Genomic DNA, 25,130 nt, shown 5'->3' with positions numbered 1-25,130 from the left:
AGTGTGAGTGTGCATCCGCAGAGTGCAAGCGAGTACAGGTGCGCCTGCACAACTGTGCAAAGCAAGTGTGTGCATTCACACAAGTGTGCAAGTGTGAGTGTGCATCCACACGAGTGCGAGTACAAGTACTGACTGTGCAAAGAAAGTGTGTGCGCATTCATACAAGTGTGCAAGTGAGTGAACATGAGAGTGAGTGTGCAAGTGAACACACAACTCATGCATCTTGGCAGAGGGTTAGACTAGATGACCTTTGCGGTCCCTTCTAACCCTATGATTCTATGAATAAATGTGTATGTGCCTGCACATGAGTGTGCAAGTGAGAGTGGGTATGCACGTGTCTGAGCAAACACATGTGCATTTGGAGGGGGCAGCTGACCTCTGCTGCTCTACCACGGCTAGAACAAAAGATCCTCCTAGCTCAAGAGCCACGGGCAGTGAAGGGTCTGTGACACACAGAACAGCAGTTCTGATTCCATCCAGCAGAGGCAGTGGTGCACACATATACACATGCCAGGCAGATCATTTTATTAACATAGTCACACAAAAAAACCCTCCCCCCATCTCCTCCCTCCCCCCCCCCCCATGTGTGACTGCATGTTCAAGACAAAGAGTTAAAGGAATATGACAGGCACTGGGTGTGCTTTACAAGTTCTCCCTCAAAGGGGCTGCCAGCTAGGGGAGAGAGCCAGCCTCCCTGCTCCGCCCATCCCATTCATCTGCCTTCTGACCCTCTCCCATCACACCCAAGAGAGAGAGGAAAAAAGAGACACGGCTCCTTTAAAAAAAAATCATGTAAGCCCCACCCCGCATACCTGTGCCAGGTGAGTGCCTTGCCGGCCTGGCCAGTGAGGGACAGCCCCGCCGGCCAGTCAGAGCAGGAGAGGCGGAGAGCAGCAGGCCAATGGGCGTGCAGGGAAGGCTTGGTGAGGCCTGCTGGCCCAGCCCAGGAAATCCCAGAGTGCTGAGATCAGCTTGGCCAGAGTCTGGGGGCAGGGGGACCAGAGCCCAGGTGTGCACGGGGAGGACGCCTCACCTAGGGAGCGGGCGGCAGGATGCGTGGCAAGGACGATGAGTATGATTATCTCTTCAAAGGTAACTTTCCTCCTTGGGCTTCCTTTGCAACCGGGCTTCGCTGCTTCCATCCCTGGGAGGCACCTGCCCAGCCTGGGCTGGGAGATGAGTTATTACCAGTCTCAGCGGCTCTCTCCTCCACCCGGAGATGGCCCGGAACCAGAACCCCCTGACTCAGCTCACCTGGGGATCCTGCTGGTCTAACTCTGTCTTCCCCATCCCCCTTCCATGGCCCATGTTTAGATTGCAAGCTCTGCGGGGCAAGGGATGTCGTTTTGTTCTGTATTCGTACAGCACCTAGCGCCGTGGGATCTTGGGCCAAGATGGGGGCTTCCCGGCGCTACTGCAATGCAAATAATCATCATCCATGATCCCACTTGAAAAAAGCCGCCTGCGTGGGTTGCTCTGAATCCGGAATCGGGGGGAGGGAGGGCATCCCCTTGACTTTATGGCACCTGCTCGGATGCTGGGGGATGGGAAGAGGACTGCTCACTGAGGCAAGAGTCCTTTACGGCCAGGTGCATTGCAGGGGGTCGGTGGGGGGAAGTGATGGGCATTGGTGGTGGTGGTTGTCTGGGGGGGGGGGAGAGGGGAGTAGTGCCTAGCAGCCTGATCAGGGGGTGCTAGGTACATGTACAAATCTACAATGGAAAGATGCCCTGACCTAGAGAGCGTCCTAGCAGGGCGGGTGGGTGGGTTACTTTATGGAGGCTGCTGGATACTGACAGCCCATGTGGTTCTCTCTGGCTTCACTGGACTGGCAACCCTGCCTTGATTACTGGCCTGGGTGTGGGGCCCAGAGTGTGTGTGTGTGAGGGAAAATCAGTGGGGGGATGCCCCAGCTGGGCTGTGATGAGGGGAAAACCCCTTGCTAGCCCAGTCAGCTCAATGCAGCCTCACAGTTCTGCCGCGTATACCTCCCCCTGCACCACGCAGCCCCGGTGTCTGAGCAGTGCCCATCCCCTCGGTATCTGCCTGCCCCGGCAGGTTTCAGCAGCCTGTTCTGAGCTGACCTGGTGCACAAAGCACAGAGGTGATGCTGGTTTCTTTAAGTGAGTAATATTGAAACAAGTGATGTCACTACTTCTGCTGCAATTGGGAAGGGGAGGGGCTTGTGGCTGGAGCACAGGGCTGTGAGTCAGGACTCCTGGGTTCTACTACTCCCAGCTCTACACCCAGTCACTGGGTGACTTGGGCAAGTCCCAGCAATGCTCTGTGCCTCAGTTTCCCCGTGTGTGCAATGGGAATAATACTGACCTCTCGCGGGGGGGGGGGGATGCAAAGGTTAATGTGCTAATGTTTGCAAAGTGCTTTGAGACCCGTGGATACCAGGCACTAGCTGCTGCTAGTTGTGTGTGTCTCTGACCTCCAACACACTTCTCTCTCGAAGTTCCAGCAAAGGCTATGGGGACTTAAAATGCTTTGAACATAGATTTGTTCAACATGTTATCATGCTATTGCATGTATACTACTATACTACATGGAGATATTCCTGTCTCATAGAACTGGAAGGGACCTTGAAAGGTCATCAAGTCCAGTCCCCTGCCTTCACTAGCAGGACCAAGTACTGTCACTGACAGACTCCCCCCCCATAATGGCCCCCTCAAGGTGTTGAACTCACAACCCTGGGTTTAGCAGGCCAGTGCTCAAACCACTGAGCTATCCCTCCCCCCTGTGCCACTGTCCTTTGCTGGATGGAACCAGCACTGCTCCACTGTGTGTCATAGGCTATTTACTGCTGCCAGCTGATGGGGATTCTCCTGTCGCTCAGGTGGCAGGCTCTTGTGCTAGAGGACCTGGGTTCTATCCCCGTCGTTGCCATGACGTTCCAAGTGCCTGCCATGGGGCCGATTAGCAACCATCTAGCGGTAGCCGGCCACAGGTGAATTAGGACACAGAAAGGGTTTGGAAGCAAGGAGAGGCTGGAGTGGCAAGATATCCTCTACTGATGAATCAAGCCCAGGATGCATGAAGTCATCCTGCTCTGCTCCTGATGAGTCACTTCCCTTTCCAAGCACTTCTCTGAAAGGCTATAAACGGCTCAAGCCGCTTGTGCCTTTCAGGTGGTTTCCTATCAAACCAGCAGCTCCTTGCCTGGCTCCCTCCCGGACACACCTGTCTCTTGTGCAGAGCTCTTTCGGGCAATGGGGAAACTGACCTAAAGGTGGGGGGTGAGACCTAGGCCTGAATCTCCATTGCCCCGCACCTACACATGGAGTCACTTGACACTGAGGCAAAATGCTTCCATTCCGGCATGGTAGCATTTCGCACTGGTGCAAATGATAAGATAGCGGGGGGCAGAGAATCGGTGCTTTGGTGAAGAGAGCCTCCTTCCCAGCTCGTTTTCCCTTAATTCAAGCATTTCATGGCTTCTGTGCACCCCGATTGTGGCAGATCATTGAAAACCCTGGGGTATTTGCAGTACCCGAAACATACGAATCCAATGGAACTCAAACTTCACCCCACTCGCTAGTGAAAGACTTGGGGGTGCCCGCCTTCTGTAGCTGCCAGCCCATTGAAGGTAAAGGGGATTTGAGGGGGGTTCCTGGTCAGTTGGAGGCGGCAGCATGTGATAGCTTCACAGGCAAGAAATCGACTTGAGCTAAATTGCTATAAACCGGGGTTTTCACTAGTTGACTTTAAAACAGCCCCACCTTTAGTTAAGCCTGGGTGTGGACAAGGGCTATGGCCTGATTCTCCTTGACACCCCTCTGGCAACAGGTGCTAAGATACGTAACTGGCCCCATCCCCGTAATATTGGAGCATCTCACCATCTTCAAGGTATTTATCCTCACAACGTCTCTGTGAGGCAGGGCAGAGCTGTTATCCCCATTGTGCCCCAGGGAGAACAGAAGCACAGAGGGGCTAAATGACTTGCCCAAGGCTACCCACAGAGTCCGTGGAAGAGCAGGGAATTGAGCCCAGCTCTCTCAGGTCCTAACTTGCACCTTAACCACTGGGACATCCTTCCTCTCTAGGGGCCTTAATGTACAACTATCATCACCACCCTCTTGAAGGCTCCTTTATGCTGCCAGAGGATTGTAAATGGGGCCTGAATATAAACGAGAATAAGGCCCTAAATCTCCATTGTTTCACGTACCACACACATGAGAGGCCTCCAGGTTTCTAAAACTCTTAAGAGAGCTGTTCATGCAAATGCTACAGCTAGCATTCCAGCCATGTGCACACAGACTGACTTCCAGGTGCCTCCTCCAAACTCTTCCCTCCTGCAGCCTCTGCTCCTCCCTCCACAGTTCCGTGCAGGTTGCTACACATGCAGGAAACCTCAGGCCGGAGTCCGAGCTCGGTTACCCCCATGGTGATCGAGAATAACTCCATTACAATCAGTGGAGTTGCAACCTTTTAAAATCAGTGTCTGTGAGATCTGAATTGGGCCCATTCTCCCCAAATTATGGCTGTTTTTCATTGAGGAAATTAATAGGCAGCAGGTTTAATACAAACAGGAGGAAGTCCTTTTTCACACAACGCACAATTAACCTCGTTGCCGTGGGACATTGTAATGCCCAAAAGCATAACTGGGTTCAAAAAAGAACTAGATAAGTTAAAAAGATATTAGCCAAGAGGATCAGGGACGCAATCCCATGCTCCAGCCACTCTAAACCTCTGACGGCCAGAAACTGGGAGGGGAAGACTGGGTGGATCTCTCCAAATTTGCCTGTTCTGTACACTCCCCCTGAAGCTCTGTTACTGGCCACTGTTTGACCCAGGGTACTGGACTAGATGGACCATTGGTCTGATCCAGTATGGCCGTTCTTATATTGCTCTGGCCATGCAAAGGGGCTGTGAATTCAGTCTTTCTTCCAACCCTTCTCAGTCTCCACTTCTTCCCTGGCGCTCCTGTAAGCTCAAGGCTGTATCCATTGTTCTCTCCAGTGGAATATCCATGGTGCCCGCTACCGAGGCTTTGAAGGACACGGGCTATTCAGTGCAAAAGGCACTGCCGAGAGAAGGTTAAGGCAGGGTGAATTCTGCGCAGGGTTGCAAGGTGGCAGCAGAATGGAAGTTATTTAAATCCGATTGCACAGATGTTAAGGCCAGAAAGGACTGTTCTGGTCTCCTGCAAAGCACCGGACAGAGCGTTTTTAACCCCTTTCTATAAATAATCAAATGGGACTTGAACCTATAACTGCTTATTTTCAAGGCTAGGAAGCCTTCCCTAGACCACATGCCCTTTTGACGGGTAGCCTGCTTTGCAGTGCTTTCACTTCTTCATATGCTCTGTGTGTTGGGTGGAATCCGAACTGCTCTGCTGTAGGTCATAGCCCCTATACTGCTAACACCTAGTGGCGACTCTTCTTTAACTCAGACGGCAGGGCCTCGATTTAGTCTATTCCCACAGTTGCTGTGACGTTCCAAACGGCCATGTGAGCAGCTTGGGGCTTACCATAGTTCCTAGGTGACTTACAGGCTATTTTCGATTCCTTCTGGACTCCCAAGCTTGTCCTATTAATAACCGCATTTGCTACGTACACACTCACGGTACTGACATCGGCCTTTCTGATTTCAGACGACTTTGCAAATCTGAATTAAACCCGTGCTGTGATTGGGGGTCAGAGTCCTCGTCCCTGGCTCACCCATGGGGAAATAGAGGCACAGAGGCCAGGATCCTGCAACCATGTGGGTGTCAGTGCTGGGATTACAGCTCTGAGTTCCTGGCTCCCAGCCCACTGCTCACACCTCACCTCTGAGGACGATGAGCTAATGTGCTCCAGAACTCTTCCCTTGCAGCCATATTCTGTTAAATCCCACTTGCGTGCCCCTTTCAGTCTCTTCACTCTTCCCCTATATCCTGCCTTCTCGTCTCTCCTCCGCTACTGCAGGCAAGCAGCATGGGGACCTTGAGCAGAGAGACCACAGGCCTGCTGGATTCTCTTCCCAGCTCTGCCACTGACTTGCTGCGTGACCTTGGGCAAGTTGCATTAGTGCCTCAGTTTCCCCACCTGGGAAACAGGTGCAACTCCCCAGGGGTGTTGTGTCTCATGCGGTTGTAAGATGCTTTCTGCATGAAAGGTGGCTAGAGTAAGAGTCATTGTTTCTCACAATGTATCCAAAGGTACAAAGCCCGTGACCCGAGTTCTTAGTTACACTCCAGACTGGCAAAGTCCACAGCACGTGTCTGTCAAGGATCACTCCTACAGGCCCCCGACCAACAGAATTATGCTGGTAAAAAGCCTGGTGCAGACCAAACCTGACCGTAAGTGAGAATTCAGACCTGTTGCTTTCTCCTTTTCCCCACCCAATCTTCTGAGGTTTTACCACGGTGACACGTTTTCCCGTCACCAGATAGGAATTTAGGCGGTGACAAATTACTGCAGCGTCAATCCCCAATACTCCTCTGTGGGCTAGAGACAAACAAGGAGAGTTAGATCCGAGCACTTCTTATACAGCAAACGAACCCTAGCGTGGAGCTCTGAGTCGTTCAGTACTTAGGAGATGTGTGAAACCTGGACAATCATCGGAAAGAAACAGGCAAGATGCTGGGTCGCTGTTCCACCTCTCCTTGGGCCAGAGCGGACCCAAGAAAACAGCTAGCGAAATGGGTATGATTTTTGGGGAAGCGATGGTTAGAGAGGCTTGCAAGGACAGGAAAGATGGCCGGGGGGTTAAGACACTAACACTAGGAAGGTCCAGGGTCAATTCCCTGCTGTGTCGTGGGCTCCATGTGTGTCAAGTTGCACAGGCCGGGTCTGCACTAGACAGTTGTCCTGGAGAATAGTTTTGTTGGCCATCGGCACAGATATTTTGGGGGTTCTCACTGGGTTGCATCCTCATAGCATCAGGCTCGGCTTGGCCTAAACATGTTGCATTGTGGGTAGGCATCCCAGTATCCTTCAGGTGTGCTGTCTTGTGAGAAATTGTCACTGTATTGGAGGGCAGCTGCTATGCGTGGTAGGAGACTCCCCCCTCTTCTCAGCTGTCCAGAGATCTCACAATCAACCTCTTTGATCCCTCCAATGGGGGAGGAAATGACTTCCCTCCTTCCCAGGGGATGCTCAGTTGCAAGTTACTCCCCTACAATGGCGCCCGCAGCCGTATACACGTCACGTCAACCTCCGGAGTGGCTACAAGCATGGGGAGAAGGGGGCGGGGAGCCCTGGGCCATGTGAAATATTTCTGGGGGCACTCCTGCTCAGTTGCTATGGTGATGGGAACCGCAGAAGCACCCTATATGGCAGTCCATCTGGGCAGAAGACACCGAATAGCTAATTCATGGGGAAAACCAACTTGATCCCAAGTCCTGTGTGTCTGAGGGCGCGTCTACACTTACATTGGCGTGTGAGCAGGGACACTGCAGGCCCGGCTAGCCTGGGTATAAATAGCCATGTAGATGCTGAGGAACGGCTTGGGTGCGCACACTAGAGTGCCTTACACACTTGAACCCCAAGGGTATACGTCCTACCCAGCTCTGTACACACCCAAGCAGCGCCTCCCACATCTACACTGCTATTGTAATGCCTTTCCCTGTGGTGTGTAGCTGAGGAGAGAATTGGATTCCTGCCTCTGCCACTGACCAGCTGGGTGATGCTGGGCAAGTCATGTCCCCTGTCTGTACCTCAGTTTACCCACACACCCTTTGCCTGTCTATTTAAACTGTAAATTCTCAGAAGCAGGGACTCTCTTACTGAGGGTATGTATAGTGAGGTCTGATGCCTGCTGTCCCAGGTCGGTCACGTCACCTCTCCGTTCCTCAACTTGACCCACCTGTAGCATGGGGAGAAAGCCATCAGTTCAGGCTTTCAAGTAGGCAGAGAGGAAAGGCGTGGGCATTACTTCCTTTGGCAGAATCACCTGTTACACTAGCAGTACCAGCAACTGGAGGAAGCCCTGCGGTTAAGCAAGGGGAAGTGATACGTTCCTGTTGATGAATGCTGATTGGCAAATCCCAAAGAGGCCTGCTAGGGCTCACTGAATCTGGTTTATTCCTGTAGTGTCTTCATTTCTGGAGTGACTGTGTGCGCTCTTCATCACTTCCTGGATACAGCTCGTGGGAAAACTTTCCTCGAAACAGTTTTCCCTTGGAAAATGCAGTTTCAACAAAACCAGAAAGTTTTGGCAAAATCCGATCAACTTGGACAATTATTTTTATAAAGGGCATGTTGAAAATGTCTAAATGTCCAGCTATCAGCATGACAAGTTTGGGATTTATCGTTTCAAAAGCATTTTCATTTTGAAATGTGCTTTTGTATGTTTTTAGTGCCAAGGGTCACAATCAAATGAAAATATTTCACGGTTAGCGCGATGAAATTCACCCGAAACAAAACTGTGTTTGGAATTTTGTTTTGCCAGAAACATGTCTGACATTTTCTTTCTTCTCAATCAGGAAGGACAACCCCTCTCTTTCCCCCCCCCCCCAGTCTTGAATTTTTTTGCGGGATGGAAAATCTGTTTTCTGGGCAGCTCTGTTCCAAGCCATGGGAGAAAGGGACTTGCCTGAGATCACCCAGCAAGCTGGTGGCAAAGCTGAGAACAGAAAGAAAGGCCTTCTGAATTCCAGGCCATGCAGGCAGTGTGAAATATTCAGAAGACTCCTTATTCTCCTTAAGGGAGCCAGTCTGGCCTAGCAGATAAAGCTTTGGATTGGGATTCAGAAGACTATGGGTTATATTCCCAATTCTACCGCTGACCTCCTGGGTGACCACAGGCAGGTCACAGCTCCCTCTGTGCCTCAGTTTCCCCAGCTGTACAATGGGGATAGTGATACTGCCCTCCTTTGCGTGCTGGATGAGAGCTAGGTGGTGATATCTAGAGATCTGATTCTTACTTTAAAGTCCCTTTATGCTGCCAGTGATGTGAATGGCCCCCACGGTGAATGAGCAATGCCAGAGCTGTGCAAAAGAGCCTTAACGTGAATAAGAATCAGGCCCCTGGGTCTGTATTTTTGCTGCCTGATGCCGTCATACGAGGTACAATTCTCACTCCTGATATGCTGAGAAACCAGCTACCTCTCTGGCCTCCTAACACCAGGTGACTTTTGATTCTGGATTTCCAAAGTCCAGCCCCTCCTGGTTACGTCCTACCTTTTAAAAAATATTGCAATCATTAACGATGCTTCCATGCCTTCCAAACGACCTTGCTAATAACAGCGACTCATTTCACACGACAATAGGTTTCATAGATTGCTGTCATTCACTTGCAGTCAAGCGATTCCCCACGCCCTGGCCCTGCGTTACTCAGTTATCTGGGGCTTATTTAAAAAGAGATTTTAGTCAGAAAAAGTAATTTTTATGAAACGTTCTCGCTGTTCCCTGTGGCTTAGAGTCTGGTCGTCTGACTCGGCAAACAAGCAGTCCCCTACCTTGGCATTTCTGGGGATAAAAGGAAGCCTGAAATGGGTTTTTTGGGGATGTAGTAATTTATAGTGGATTAGACCAGTGAGGAAGGATGGTGTGGTAGTTAGGGCGTTAGCCTGGGACTTGGGAGAGCAGCATTCAATTCCCTAGTTTGCCACAGTCGTCTGACCCTGGGCATGTCACTTGTTCTCGCTCTGTGCCTCAGTTTCCCCATCCATACAATGGGGATAATAGCACTGCCCTGCCTCACAAGGGGGTTTAAGGAGCAATACATTAGAGATTGTGAGGTGCTCAGAGAAGGGGAGCCAGAGAACCATTTCCGAGACTGTCCTGTGGCCAGTACCAGAGAGAAGTGCAAGAATTTCTGCCATGGCTGGAATCTGCTTCTGGGGATATCCCCCCCCCCCCTACCATCCATTAGCTAGAACTTGATTCACAGTTCTCAGCTTTCTGTCCTTTCCAAAGTTTTCAATCTTCTAACTCTAGATCTTCCTGTCTAACCCTCTGTATAAATGTTGAATCTTTGTTTAACCCTGCTCGGAGCTCACAGAACTCTTGTAGGTATGTGTGGAGAAAAGTATTTTCCTTTCATTGGTTTGGAATTCACCCCCTTTGGGTTTAATTGCGCGCACACACACACACACACACACACACACAATGCTTTGCCTTGGAGCATTGGTTTATGGGGGAGACAGAGCAGTTTTGTGTCTCCGCTCCCAAGCTGGGTTTGCAGAGCCGGTGGTTGGGGAAAATCATTCTCTGCTGAGTCATAAACGGAACAAACTTGATGTGGAAACCACAGAGAGAAAACCCAGGGCACCACTTTTTGTTTAATTGAGGCGTTTTAATGCATGGGTTCTCCCGGAACAGGGCTAAGCTGGGACTCCTAGGAAATGCTTTTTCTAACCCACCCTCTGGGCATTCAGCACCAAGTGCGGAGGCCTCTCTGCGAATTGAGATGAAGGAGCAACTCCATTAGCTGGCAGCAGTAGTAGGCCACTATTCTCTGTGGCAAGACAGGCCTTTGTCTTCAAGAGGCAGTGTGGCCTAGTGGCTAGAACACAACTAGGACTCAGGAGACCTGGGTTCTAGTCCGGGCTCTGACTCTGGGGAAGTCCGTTCTACTGTGTGCTTCAGTTTCCCCATCTGTCTTGTCCGTTTAGATTGTAAGCTCTTCAGACAGGGACTGTATATGCCATCGGTAGCAGCAGTTTCTGATGCTTGTCTGGAAAGAACTGAGACCCAGCAAACTCATTCCACCAGAGCTCCAGCTGGTAGCTGCTCCAGATCAGAATGTTGGAGTTACACATCAGGGTGAAGTGACAGTACACGGCCAATTGCAATAAGGCCCTTTCACACTGCTCTGTGGTATAAATCAGAACCTGACCCAGGGAGACCAGGTGACTCACCCAAGGTCACGCACGGAGTCAGTGGCAGAGGGTGGGAATGGAACCCACGTCTTCCAAAAACCAGCCCAGTGTCTTAGCCACAAGCCCCTCCTTCCTCTTGCTGCTTATAGTTCTCCATCAAATTCCATCCACCCCAAACCCTGGCTCCAAATTTGCATCAGGTGCCAACTTCTTGCTTTGGGTGTGTCTTATTGGGGGAGGAGGAGGCAGAAGATTGAAACCTTTGCAATCTCTCCAGCTCTGGCAGGAATTTTCCTGAGACCTTGTTTAAAGCCTGTGGAGTGTCTGTGGTGTTTGGTTCCAATGTCCGAGAACGGGGGGTTCTGGGATCACATTTCATAGAATCATAGAACCAGAGGGTTAGAAGGTACCACAAGGGGTCATCTAGTCCATTGTTCCTCAACCTTTCCGATACCAGGGACCGGCTTGCCTTTCTAAGCTGCGTCAGGGAGCTCTCGGGGACCGGCACCGGTCCGCGGACTGGTCCTTGAGAAACACGGATAGTCTGACCCCTGGCAAGGCGCAGGATTTGTTGTCTAAAAAATGGTTTAATGTGGCTATTACAAAACTACTGACCCAAGTAGGCTTGGCTGATGGAGTCAAAGGGGTCGGAGCCTGCTCAGGGCTATTTGAGATTATTCTGGGGTGGGCTGGATTCAGGCACCCCTTTAAGAGTCAGCCTTGCCTTACCAAGTCCCTGCTGCTGGTTCCACTAAATGATCCTATCTCCTAGAACTGGAAGGGACCTTGAAAGGTCATCGAGTCCAGCCCCCTGCCTTCACTAGCAGGACCAAGTACTGATTTTGCCCCAGATCCCTAAGTGGCCCCCTCAAGGATTGAACTCACAACCCTGGGTTTAGCAGGCCCATGTTCAAACCACTGAGCTATCCCTCGTCCTTGTCCCTTACAACCCAACTGCTGAAACTGTCGCCTCTCCCCTTGATCCCGGCCACACGCGCCCTGACAACAGCAGCAACCGGGGACACGTTAGGGTAAGATCGAGGGTCTGACTGCGGGCTGCTCCTTGACAAGGTGCACTGGGGGCCATGGCTTTACACCACCGGGCTGCTCCGGGGGCCAAAACCCAGCATGAGTCAGAGCTGGGTTCAATGGCGCCGGGCCACGAAACGGAGAACGCTTGGTGCTAATCCGGCTTTCGTGCTAACGTGAGGCCCGACTGCAGCAGGACAGCCACGCGGCTGGAGCCCCTAGTGTTTTCGGGCAATGCTGCTTCCCACTACTGTATGCGCTGGTGCAAAACCTACAGGAAGGGTTTGCGCTGGTGTAGCTGCTCAGGGCCAGTGCCAGGGTAGACTAGGCCCTGAGAGTGTGCTCCAAATTGCTGCTCTGTGCCTCGGTTTTCCCAGCTGCAGAATGGGGACAATACTCGCTCTGCATCAGCCGATGCCAGGTGAGAGTTGAAGATTGCAAGCACCCTTGTGCCGTAGGCCGCCGTTAACCTTGCGCTTTGTGCCGCTCAGTGGTGCTGATCGGGGACTCCGGCGTAGGGAAGAGCAACCTCCTCTCGCGCTTCACCCGCAATGAGTTCAACCTGGAAAGCAAGAGCACCATCGGGGTGGAGTTCGCCACCCGGAGCATCCAGGTGGACAACAAGACCGTGAAGGCTCAGATCTGGGACACGGCGGGCCAAGAGCGTTACCGCGCCATCACCTCGGCGTGAGTAGTAGCATTTCACCCTCGAGCCTGGGTTGCAGGGGCAGTAAGTCCCTTCAGAATGCAGCCACTTCTGGGGTGGAACACGGCAGCTGCCTAGCAGCACACAGTAACATAGAAACTGACGGGCTGGATCGGAGCAAAGCTTCAGATAGTCCAGGATGCTGTCTCGGAGAACAGCCAGCACCTGCTGCTTCTTGGGCCACAGCTCCCAGCCCCCCTTGGCTCTCTGTGCTGAAAAGACACTCCCTCCCTTTCAATACAGCTGCTTGTGTCTCCTCCACAACTGAGCCACTCGCTGGCATTTTATAATCACTTGCTCCCTTCCCTGGCACCTGTGTGTGATAACCCTTAAAGGGGCAAAGCAGCCTGTTACAAGTCCCCAGTGATATCCTGTGGCAGTGAGTTCCACAGGCTAATTGTGCACTGAGGCATAGCTTGGTATGTCCCCTTGGGCGCAGCTGGTAATAGAACCCAGGAGTCCCCAGTCCCCCCCCCGATCTCTACCCACTAGACACTACTCCCCTCCCCAGAGCTGAGAATAGAACCCAGGAGTCTTGACTCCCAGTCTCCCACTGTTCTCACAGCACAGCAGCTCCCCGTATGAAGCAGGAACGAACCCCTGTCCGTGCTGCTCTGAGCTGGATCCAGCTTGACCTGCTCCACTCCGGCACCCTGTGCCTCCTGCCTCGCCCGTGACAACACCACTGCTCTTTCTCCCACCCAGCTATTACCGGGGGGCGGTGGGTGCCCTCCTGGTCTACGACATCGCCAAGTACCTGACCTACGAGAACGCCGAGCGCTGGCTGAAGGAGCTGCAGGACCACGCCGACGCCAACATCGTCATCATGCTGGTGGGCAACAAGAGCGACCTGCGGCATCTCCGTGCCGTGCCCACCGACGAGGCCAAGAGCTTTGCAGGTACGGGCCCGGCTCCCTGCTCCGGGAGCTGCAGGGAGAACAGCGCCGGAATTCCCTCCTGTTTCTCTTTGCTTTACCCACCGGATCAAACCCAGAGCAGGGCCCGCCTGGGGAGACAAGGCTGGCATCCCAGGAGGGGACAGGGCTGGGGTTCAGTGGGGACAGGCTAAATGGTGAGGGTGATACTCGGGGGTAGCAGCTGGCCGGTGTGCATGGGAAGCCTGACACGGTTTGTGTTGCCTCTTCAATACTGTCGAATGTTGGGGGCGCATGAGCGAGCCAGCGCACTGCCCTCCTCTGGGTGGCCTTGGCACTGCATAACCATGTGTCATAGGCCCTCGCCAGTGGTGGAGATTCTCCCTCCGCTCAGCTGGGGCCTGTATGGCTTTTCATGCCAATTTCACCCTAGAGACTCTCTCAAACCCCAGCCTCTGGGTCTGCCCGGCCAGCCCTGCTCCTTGGCGTGAGTGGGGGTCGGGGGGCAGTTGTGTGGAGGGGGCTGACGGCCCAGGCGAGGGGTCAGGGCTGCTCTAATGCAGATGGAGGCGAATTAGCAGAGGACATCAGGAAAAGGGGGAGGGATGGGGATTGCTCTCTTCTCCCCTCCCCCCAGGTAAATCAGCAGCGGGCACCTCCTCATTCACCCGAGGATGTGCCTGGCATTGCGGACGTGGATGGATGGCGTGTCCGTAGGGCGCTGCCGTCCAGTGGCTGGGTACCCAGAGGGGGGCTCTGGACAGTCACAGCTGGGGAGCCAGCGGCACGTCCCATCTCCAGCCCGACCTGCCCAATGAGCAATGGGGTCTGCTGGGCTGCGGGTTGCACCAGTTCCTCTAAGAGAGGCCAGTTAAAGGAGTCAGCTGGAATTTCCCCCAGGGGTGGGTGGATGGAGTCCTGTTGGGGGGGGGATCGAGTGACTGGGTAACTGGGAACTGCCAGTGGCCTGGGAGTTCTGCTGGGTGCGTCCGTCTGTCTTAACCCTCCGCTTTCTCTCCTTGCAGAGAAGAACGGCTTGTCCTTCATCGAGACGTCTGCCCTGGACTCCACCAACGTGGAGACAGCCTTTCACAGCAGCCTGGCAGGTATGGGGCCCACAGCGGCCTCGCTCCTGTGGGGTGGGGACCGCGGCCCGTATTGTGGGGGGAGGGTGGGAAGGGATACACACAAACCCCCCTCACCGCCTGGGTTCGCTCTTTCTCCCGCCTGCAGAAATCTACCGCATCGTGTCGCAGAGGCAGATGACTGGCCAGCAGGAGCCGGAGTTTGGGTCCAGCACGGCCATTGACCCTATCAAAGTCCTGCCCACTCACCAGGAGGGGAAACAGGCTCCCTGCTGCCAGAACATATGATCCTGAGGGGAGACACCAGAGGCAGACGGACCCCTGCCGTCGTCCCCCGCCGGGGCTGCTTCCCTGGGTGTGTGTGGGGGGTGTCGGAGCATGTGTTGTATAAGATCCTGTCATTTCCCTGTCTCTTGTTCCCTCCCGCAACCCATGGACTGTTGTATTTAATGTAACTCCTACGTAAACCTAACTGGGCCACAGCTGTTTCCTTGGGGAGACAGGTGTTATCGATTTGAGATCATCATTTCCTCTGGTATCATGTCCCTCTCTTCCCGCACACTATTGGACGTATGTTTATATAGGGCCTACTCTAATGGGAGAAGACACATTGTGGGGATCTCCCCTTTGGCCCTGCCTCTCCTTTAAAAACAAACAAACCAAAAACAAAAAAACCTCTTTAAGATCCCTGATCGCCTAGTGCATGTGTGTGGTTCACACAAGACTCAAAGGGCCCTGACGGCCCAACCCTGTAGGTGTGGCTGCTAGGTAGGCTTGCTAGACAGGTCTGATTAGGACACTGGGGAGAGCCCTTCTGTTTGCAGTGAGGTGGCTGGACGCAGAGTGCAGTTACACCTGCCTTAATCCAGAGTGACTCCGCTGAAAGCCCTGGGGCGACACACTAAGAGCCCAGCCCAGATTGGCTGACGATTTTCTGGTCCTTCCTGAGTCGGGCTAGATTTGAGTTCCGGCGGCGTTCGCTCCGGATTTACTCCAGTATCAATGGCGTCGGAATCCCCGGCCTTTTGTCACAGGCTGAGCACTGACGAGGCGAGTGACTAGTGGTTTGCGGTGCCTCCGTTTCGGGCACCCACGTCTGACCGTTTTGGTCCCCGGCTAGCGCGGGATTTCCAGAGGGGCTGAGCCTCGACTCCCATTGGCTTCACCCAGCGCGGTGGGTGCTCAGTGTCTCCGTCACATCCCCGAGAGCCGAGGGCGCCCCCCAGGGGCGGGGCTGTTTCCCGCAAGGAGTGGAGAGCCGGCGCTGTTCTTTGCTGTCCTAGCAGAGCCTTGGACTCAAGATAAAGGAACTTGATGGTCTTTCTGCCCCCGCTTTAAACGGGGTAGCTGCTGTCTCGGGATTGTCAACTGGTGTCACTTCATTGCTGCAACCAAAGCTTTGCTCTCTTCGGCACCAATCCTACTAAAATTGCCCAGTGTGATCCCGCCCACCTGGAGAGTACCCCCTACTCAGCCTTTGGTGTGGCCGCAGCTATGCTCAGCCCTACGTGTAGACAAGGGCAAGCCAGGGGCTGCTGGTTAGCTTAAGCATGTCCTTGTCTGGAGCCAGTCTTGGAAACTCATTCCTGGTTGAGCCAAGAATGGAGAAGGTCCGGGCAAGATTCCCCAGTGCTTGTCTCAGAGGGACCTGGGCTGAGAAGGGAGTTTGGGCTGTTGAGTCTGTATGGTCATTGGCCTGTCTGCTGGGGCCACAGCCAATGATGAGCAGGGCTGGGGGGGTAACTGGTGGTGGCTTATTTCCCCCTCCTTTGTCTGCTGTGGTTGGATTGTGTGCAGCTCTGAACCTGCCCTGCCCCACCCCACCCCACCCCACCCCACCCCACCATCACCCAACCTGTGTAAATATCATGGAGCCTTTTAACATCTGCTCTTGACTGCGTCTTGGTTTTTGTTGAATGTGTGTATTAAAAAAAAGGTTTAAATAAAATATCTAACATCTTTCCCTCTTGCCTCCCTCTCTCTGTCACGGGGCGTGGGACTTCAGCCTGCACCACCGGGCTCATCAGTGGGGTCAGAACCCGGGGACCTTCTGCATTTAAAAAGCCTGAGCCTCTCCTACTCAAGGGGATAACTCCTAAGTGGCAGCGGTAGTAGGCTGTTATCCTCTAGGGGTCAATGGTGTGGACACTCCCCAGCATAAACCAGCTGGGGGAGGAGGAGTTGAGGTTCCTATTTAAAAGGGTGGTGAAGGATGCCAGATCGCAAACTCTGTGGGGATTGACATATGGGCAACACCTTGCAAGCAACCCTCTCTCTCCCTCCCTGCCCCCCCAGGAGCAAAGCATTTTGTTCTGGAGAGACCCCGGCTAGGGGCAAGAGCGGGACTTCATAGGATTGATCCCAGGCATTTACAAATCATGTGGCTGGCCTCAAAAATATTGTGAGATCCATTTACAAAATAAGATTATTGGGATGCTCTGTCTTTTGCCTGCTGGTCTCCGAGGCTTTAGGTCATACTTAGCCCGGTTGTGTCACCAAGCTTTACTCCTCAGCCAGGAGGGCTGGAAATGTTTTTATGGTTTTTATTTGTTTAAAGGAAAACTGCCATGCTGCTGTAAATCACATGACTCCAGCAGCTGGGGCTTTATGCAAAGCATTGAGTTGGCGGCCCCGCGTGCAGTCTCCACAATCAAGCCTCCGTCGCTCTCTGCTAAGGCTGCCCGTGAGGTGACGTGGTGTGACAAGCAGTGGCCTGGAGACTCAATGCCCCACCTGCCGTTCAGGTTCATGTGCATGTGCCATGCACTTCCCAGATGGCTGCAAACTTTGCTTCACCCCAGAACTGGCTGCATTTCAGCTCCAGGGGCAGTGTGCTCCCAAAGGGCTCTGAACACCCGTCCTTTGTCACCCCCCTCAATTGTTAAGGGAGGGTGAATGGGAAGGGAAGCATCAAGTCGCTATATGCCCTTGTTGCCACTAGGTGGCGCAATTTGCTGGTTTTAGGGGGTGACAGTGGGTGCTTGTCCATTCAACAGGTGGCTTGAAACGCCAATCAATGATCGCTGCTCCTTTATCCCCTGCCTAAGAAGGGCCCAGGGGAACAAATGAGCCTTTCACTTCTGCAGCTCGGGGTTTGATTGTGGATCTAGGCTGCTGGGGCAAATGGCACCATTTATCTCATCTGTGCCGCAGCCCCTTGGTGCATGATTCCCTGTATTGCAAAAAAAAAAAAAAAAAAAAAAACCCCAACCACCCTGGTGTGATGGGCAGCGGCTATTCAAGAGAGGCCCCAGATTGGACTGGCGGGGGGGGCTGCAGTCCAGGAGCGTGGTGGAGCAGCAGCACCACATATGAAGGGTGTGGGTGCCAGGGGGGGAGATCGCCCCCTGCCAATGTCAGCTGGAGGGAAGGCTGGGCTCCAGTCCCTTCCTGTCTGCTTCGGTGGTGGGCACGGGGCCCCCCTGTGGCTTAGCATAGGGTGAGGGGACAGCGGGGGGATGGGAGGGAGGGGAACAAGTGACCTTCCAGCAGAGCCGTTAGAGCCAGATTCCCACCTCACTTGTCGTGAGCCAGCGCAGGAAGGCAAGACCCAGGTGAGAGTCGGCGAGGGCCAGCCATGAACCGAGCCCTGGTGGCCGAGGGTCCCCCATGGCGACAGGGCAGAAGAGGAGGCATCTGGGCCGGCACTGTTCCCAATGATGCCACTCGTTCCCTGGGTGACCTTGGGCATGTCCCTGCCCCACTCTGTGCCTCAGTTTCCCCATCTGTGTAATAGGAACAATGACCCTGTGAAGCCACCTGGAGCCCCGTTGTGTGACAGACAGAATGTAAATGCTAGTGTAGCCAAATGGGCATAGTATGACGTGCTTCCTCCTCTACACCCCAGCTGTAGCGGAGAGAGGGCTGATAGTTGCCCAACTGCTGAAGCTAGAGGGGCTTGTGCTTTCAGCTCTGGAGGGTCCCTGGGCTGATCTCCAGCGTTGGCCAAGCTGGTGGCTGGCATTTGAACAGCTGTTGTCAGGCCTTTTGCAAGGGGAACTTGGGGAGCGGGGGAGAGAGGCAATTGCATTGTCTAACTGGTGCTCCCCCTGTGCTGTTCCATGCAGGGGACAGTGGTCCACTAGCCCATGGAAATGGCTCGCTCCCAACCTCACAGGTCTCCATAGCTCTGGACTGGTCCAGGAAAATCAGGCGACTGCCCCATCCCATCCTGGCTCACGAACAATGGGGCTGTATAAGAGATGCTCAGCTGGTTCAAAGTGGCAAAGCTCCCTTGGCTACAGACACTTAAAACAACGGAGAACTTGACTCCTAATTGTCTTTCACCTCTGAGTGTTGCTGAGTGCTGTTTAAAAAACAAAACAGTTGGTGCATTCCACCCTAGAGGTGGCTGCATTTCAGCAGCGGGTGAAACAATCCCAGTGCAATGTTACTGTGTGCTCTTAAACAGCTGCCATGCTCCACCGTAGAAGTGGCTGCATTTCAGTGCCAGATGGAGCAATTATAACCGCCGGGGCGTGTGCGTGACAGATCCCCTCCCCCCATGCTGAGCCACAGCGCATATCAGTAATTACAACTCCCCCTTTAGAGCTGGGGATCTTCAGCTCATGCTTTTAACCCTGGAGGTCACCAGTTCAATCCCCGGTGCACCAGCCAATCCCTAGCCATGTGTTGTTTGTGGTGCACTTTGGGGCCCTGCCAGCTGAAGATGACTGTCTCCAGGTGGGATATTATTATTAGCTAGCATGACTCCGCACTGAGCCCACACACAAAAATAACCCTCCGAACGGAGCGTGGAAGAGGCAGTCGCACCTCGGCCACGCACTAAGTGGCTGCGATTACTCTGCCTGCATCAATCACGCTGATGGAGCAGCCAAGTGTTATTTCCCCCACACACACACATACACACCTTCCTTGCCACCATCTGCCTACACCGTGACTCAGTGCCAAATGGTGATGTCATCCTAGTCCCCAACTGCTTCGCCCACTGGCGCTGCCAGGGTGGAGATGAGGAGGGTGATGTTATTCTAACACACCGTGGCTGGTGACTCATTCTTCCCGCATGGAGCCGGAACAGGTGCGAGACGGGTCCCTCCCCATGGAAAGGTGACTGGGTCACATGGTCAGTGGGGATCTGGATGCAGCGCTGAATTGGTTAGGGGCAGAGCAACAGGTCAGTTTCCCACGGTAAAAGGAGTTTAGGAAAGTGTGTAAAAAGTCTCACCCCTGCTTGTCCCAGTCCCTGGCCCACAGAGCTTGGACTCAGCTCCTCAAAGCTCTCTACACACCTGACTGCCATTGATTTCAGTGGAAATTAGAAGTCTCCTTACCTTTGAGGATCTGGACCATACACACTGCACAGCAAAAATACCCCAAAACCGTGGCAGCGCGTCTCGGCGCCCAGCTCCAACGCCTCAGGCTAAAAGGAGCAGGGTAGAGATTTGGGCTAGGGCTGGAGACTGGGTTTCACGACCCTCTCCCGTCGCCAGGTTTCAGAGCCCAGGATCCAGCCTGTCTAGATGCCTATGTTGGTATTTTTAGCCTACAGCATGAACCCTGCAAACTCAAGTGAGCTGACCCAGGGTCTGAGACCTGCTGCTGTGGGTGGTTTTTGGCTGTGTAGACGTGCCCCTAAGGCCTGGTCTACGCACAGAATTTGCCCTGCTTTAGCTAGCCTGGTATAGTGAAACCAGTACAGCCTCACTTGTGTGAACACAACTATAGTGATATCAAGGTACTTTATATTGGTATAGCTATACTGTTATAAGGCACCTTTTTCCTTATATAACTGTGTCCACATTGGGGCATGAACTCGTATAAGTACATTGATTTAAAAAAAAATCATATCCCTAACAGCTTAGTTATACAACTATGTGTAGAACAGGTTTAAATAGACAGGACTGACAAAGAGCAAGAGGGGAAACTGAGGCATAGAGCATGGGTGTGACTTGCCCAACGTGCGGGGTAAGAAGGTTCCGTTTCCTTGGTGCGAGTGATTTATAAGGTTTTCTTTTTCTTGGGACCCTTTTGGGGCACTTGCTCCCTTCTTTGTCCTTGTAGGGTTGAACAAAGCACTTAAATCAAAGGGAGTCAGGTGCCTGAAAACCTTGGAGGGCCTGGGTCTTGAGTGTATCGAAGTGTTGTTGAAAATCAATGAGCTTTAGACTTCTCAATCCCAAATGTGACTTTTGAAAAAGGGAGAGAGACTCTTAAGTAACTCGGGTGCTTTTAGAAAGACCATCCCATCTCAATTGAAATCAACCCAAATGAGAGAGAATTCCAAGCTGCTCTGATGATTAATGACCCATACACCTTGTTTCTGCTCTGATTTCTTCTAACTTCATCCTCCAACCGTTGATTCTTGTCCTGCCTTTGTCTGCTAGATTAAAGAGCCCGCTAGCCTCAGGTACCTCCTGGCCAATCACCACCATACTTCAAATTTGTAACTAAGTCTGATGGATTTTGATTCTAAAAACATATTCCATGGAAGACACCTTCAGCCACTGAATGTTTTTTGGGATTGAGCTAAAGCTCAAAGAGGAAATCCCAAATCTTTAATTCAATGCAATGAAATCAAAAGGTGGGAAATTCAAAACCAATAACTAATCATTTAGACTGCGGAACTCATTGCTACAGGAAGTTGACAAGGCCAAAAACATACCAAGACTCTGAAAGAGATTGGACATTGATATGGATTTCAATATCCAGAGATGACATAATTATGACAAACAATTTTGAAAGGGCTGTAAGAGAAAGAATACTGGACTAGAAGGACCTTGGGTGTAATTCAATCTGGCAATTCCTATGTTTAAATCCCAGACCTGGATGGAGGCCACCCTCAATGGGCAGCTCGAATGACTGGATCAGTCAACAAGTCTTTGAATTTCTCCCATCTCAAAGCGAAGGCAGGAAGATGCAGGAAACAATGAACACATGACACCAAGTTTCTTAAGTAATAATACTTTAATAAAATTAAGTTCTTAATGTAATTTAGCACATTTAATACATTAACCCTTTCCCTTCTTTGTTTTCTACAAGTTGTGCAACATCATTTTAATTTTTTATTTTATTTTAATTTTTTTTTCTTCTTCTCCCCTTTACTATATGCCTCAAAACTCAGACATCGAGCCTAACTCTACTTTTCTATGTTCGGTTATATCTCTCGCAGGCCTTTAATTTATTTATTTTTGCGAGATGCTGGAGAGATGAAAATAGCTGGATGGAACATGTGATCTGTTTCTGCTAGTAACAATCCCAACTACAGGTTTCCTATGATGAGAACAAAATAAAACAAGGAATGGACTTTCAACAGAGTGGCCACACAACTGGGAAATCAAGGCTAACGCTGGGGAATTTTGTGGCTGGCTGGTTTATCAAGAGAGAGATTTTGTTTTAGACCGAGTGATAGGAACGTACAACGGTGCCCAGGTAAGAAGGAAAACAAAGCGCACACACAAGTTTGCACTGCAAGTGCAATCTCAGACAAGAGGATGGTAATTTTGTTGTTAAGCAAAATACAGGAAGGGCTGAAGGGACATTTGTAATTTACTTTGAATGCACTGAGCCAGATTCGTTAGTTGTGCCAATCTGCATAGCTCCACTGAAGTTAGCGGACCCAATTTACACCAGTTGAGGATCTGGCCCACTGATAATTGTGATTCTTCTTATTTCGCTCATCTCACCAATTCTGCAACGCCGGGTCCCTGTGGAGCACGCTGAAGTCCATGATCGGGATTCCAGTCTCTGTTGCTCCAGTGAAATGTGGAGTAACTCCACTGAATTCAGTGGGGCAAATGTGGTTTGCAGTCGGACAAATGAGAGAAGAATCTCCCATGTTAACTTCAGTTTGACTCCAGTGTAATTTCAGTGCAGATATGTCAGAGGCGAGATCAGAATCTGGCTCAGTCGGAGGAGAGTGGAACAGTGTGAACGGGAGAATAGAATTTGCTGAGATTGAGGTGAAAACGGCACTGTCATTTTAGGAGCCAACAGTGTCCAAAACTCATCCTCATAATCCTGAAGCCCTTCATGTTTGCTTAACATCTTTTCTAATCTAGGAGCAAATCCTGTAGGCAAAACAGGATCTGGCCCTGAATAGTTGTATTTTGAAAAGCAAGTCAGTCGTAATTATGAAAAAAAAAGTGCTGATTATTTTACAGAATAGCAAAGCAGTTTGCAAGAACCAGACCTTCTACCACCAGCTCCAGAGAGCTTGCAGAAGGAACAAATTTAAGCGGAGATCCAAGGAGTTAGAGAGAGTTGATGGGTGTTGCTGCTACATTTCTTTGCAAGTTGTTTCAAAACAAGCTTGGAAAATCATAAGACTGAAAAACAAATTCTGCCGTTAGCTGCCAGGCTAAATCTGGTGTCACTCCAATAGTGGCTCCAAATTTTATCCCAGTATAACTCCACTGACACATGTGGAGTGACTCTGGATTTACTCCATGGATGTCAGATTCCACTGTGCAACTCAACTGAAGTTAATAGATTAAAAATCTGGAGTCTCTATCTCCATTGACTTTAATGGAGTCACCCCAGCATAGAATCTGGAGTCACTCCAGTAAGGTGATTCTAGATTGACTCCAATGGAGTGACACTGGAATTCCACCAGAGAAAGCAGAATCTGGCCTTCAGCTTCTACAGTATGTGAAAAATAGTAATAAAAATACAAATCCCTCCTAAAATCCTAGAAACGACTTTTTGACTAGTTAACCTTTCCTGGTCCACTCCTATCACTGCAGCCAATGGGAATTTTGCCATGGACTTAACAGAGGTAGGATGGGACCAGTGTAAAAGTTAATATAAAGTGCATCTGATCTCCAGTCCAGGGCATCACTGCATAACTTCAATCACTGACAGTTCAAGTATTAAAAACAAAAATGAGGTAAAATAAAAATAAACGAGCAAACAGCCTGTTTCTTGACCCCCTGCTGGGAAGGACTAGACCTCTTCACTCCACCCACCACAAACTCCAAGGGCCGGCACACAAACCAGAAACGGTCACCCTCTGCTTTCAAAAAGCTGTCACCGTTTAAATTTTGTTGCAAGTTGGGCGATGGTGGTTCGGGCTCCGTTTCTGCTCTCCTGATTACAGCAGTGTCAGAGAGAGAAACCAGGCCCAATGGAGTTACTCCTGATTTGCAGTGCAGTAACAAGAACCAATTGTCTTCACTTCCATCCTAAACTGCCAAACGGCATTACTGTGCGCTGTTAAACAGCTGCTACGTCCCACCCCAGAAGCAGCTGCATTTCCAGCAGTTGGGGGGAGGGATGCAGCAACTGCACTGCCTGTGGAAATGCTTTGGGATCTTGCCGGGTGCTAGTGAACTGTAGGATGTTATTGGATTCTTTGTGGATGAATCACAGCACAAAATATTAAAAACTAAAAACAAAGGCAACACCTACTTCTCTGAGGCATCTCTTTTGCGGTAGTTAATTTCTTCTCGTAACACCTATATATTTTAAAACTATGTTATTTATTTTATAATAATATCATATAAATGGGAGATTTTGGTGCCATCGCCACTGCTGTGGGACACAGGGTGTAGCATGACAATACTCAAGGTTGCTGGGCAACCTTTGTCCCATCTACAGCTGTCCAATGCACCCTCTGGGCTGTTTCCTACAGTAAAACCTGCCTTGAGTGAATGCCCAGGACACCGGATAAGATTCCATCGGCAGATCTCAAAGCTCGAGTCCTTGATCCATAGCTCCATGAACTGAGTGTAAAAGCTCACATTGATTTCAATGGCTTTTTTGGATCAGACCCTTAAACCTGAACACTGTTCTGCCAGGTAGGGAGGTGTTGGCCACACCCCTTACCAAAGCCGGGAAAAGAACCCAGGAGTCCTGCCTCCCCTTTTACATAGGGGGAAGTCAGGCATGTGGAGCGCAAGGCTGATCTGTCCCTGAGATCATAATATCTCAGCCGCAGAACTGGGAATAGTTCCGTCTTTCACTCTGGATTCATAGATTAGCCATAAAAATAAAATAGGTATGTGGTTCATTCACTTCCATCCCTGCACCATAGTGGTACTCTGCGCTCCATCGGCCCCCTCCATTCGAGCATCTCAAATTGCTTTATCCCCAGTTTAAAGGCAGAGGAAGCTTGTGGCACAGAGCCAGGGGATGTGACTTGCCCAAGGTCTTGCACTGAATTCAGAGGTAGAGTCGGGAATAGAATCCCAGAGTCCTTGCGTGGGACTTGTGCTCTAACCACTAGACCACACTCACTCCAAGACCTGGGAGAGCCCAGGAGTCCTGATGTCCAATCCCCTGTTCTAACCCCGAGATAACACTGTTTCCCCCAAAGGTTGGAACAGAACCCAGAAATCCTGATTCCCTGTATCAGCCCCTAGATCATACTGCCCTTCCAAAGCCCAGCATAAGAACACATACGTCTCCTTCTTTAGCCTCTAAATCACATTGTCCCCTCTAGAGTTGGATATCAAACCCATGAATCCAGACAGCCAGTGCCCCCTTCTCTACCCAATAGACCTCACTCCCAGCCCGAAGCCAGGAATAGAACCCAGCACTCCTGACTCCCAGTCCCTCTCTCTAACCAACAGATAACACTGCTGTCTTTCCGTTTCTATCTAGGAACCGGAGCATAAATATTAACCTTCCCACAGAGGACCTGAACTGGCAGCTCCGATGTAAACTGGCGTAGATGGGTGCACAAGAGAGTTGAGCAACCAGCTCCCCCCTCCACCCCAGCAAGT

At 51.5% G+C, this 25,130-nt stretch overlaps 1 protein-coding gene across 1 annotated transcript; it reads left to right on the top strand.

Moving 5' to 3' along the window:
- Positions 1-922: 922 nt before the first annotated feature.
- Positions 923-16,407, top strand: LOC101933362 (ras-related protein Rab-11A-like). Its single transcript, XM_008171987.4, has 5 exons — positions 923-1,092; positions 12,274-12,469; positions 13,194-13,387; positions 14,389-14,469; positions 14,597-16,407. Exons 1-5 carry the CDS (start codon positions 1,053-1,055, stop codon positions 14,734-14,736), a joined length of 651 nt encoding a protein of 216 aa, XP_008170209.2. The 5' UTR covers positions 923-1,052; the 3' UTR covers positions 14,737-16,407.
- The last annotated feature ends 8,723 nt before the right edge of the window (positions 16,408-25,130 follow it).

The sequence above is a fragment of the Chrysemys picta genome, chromosome 20 (assembly GCF_011386835.1).
Source record: "Chrysemys picta bellii isolate R12L10 chromosome 20, ASM1138683v2, whole genome shotgun sequence".
NCBI classification, from domain to species: domain Eukaryota; kingdom Metazoa; phylum Chordata; order Testudines; family Emydidae; genus Chrysemys; species Chrysemys picta.
The sequence above is the reverse complement of the archived record's forward strand: the minus strand, read 5'-3'. Positions and strand labels throughout refer to the sequence as shown.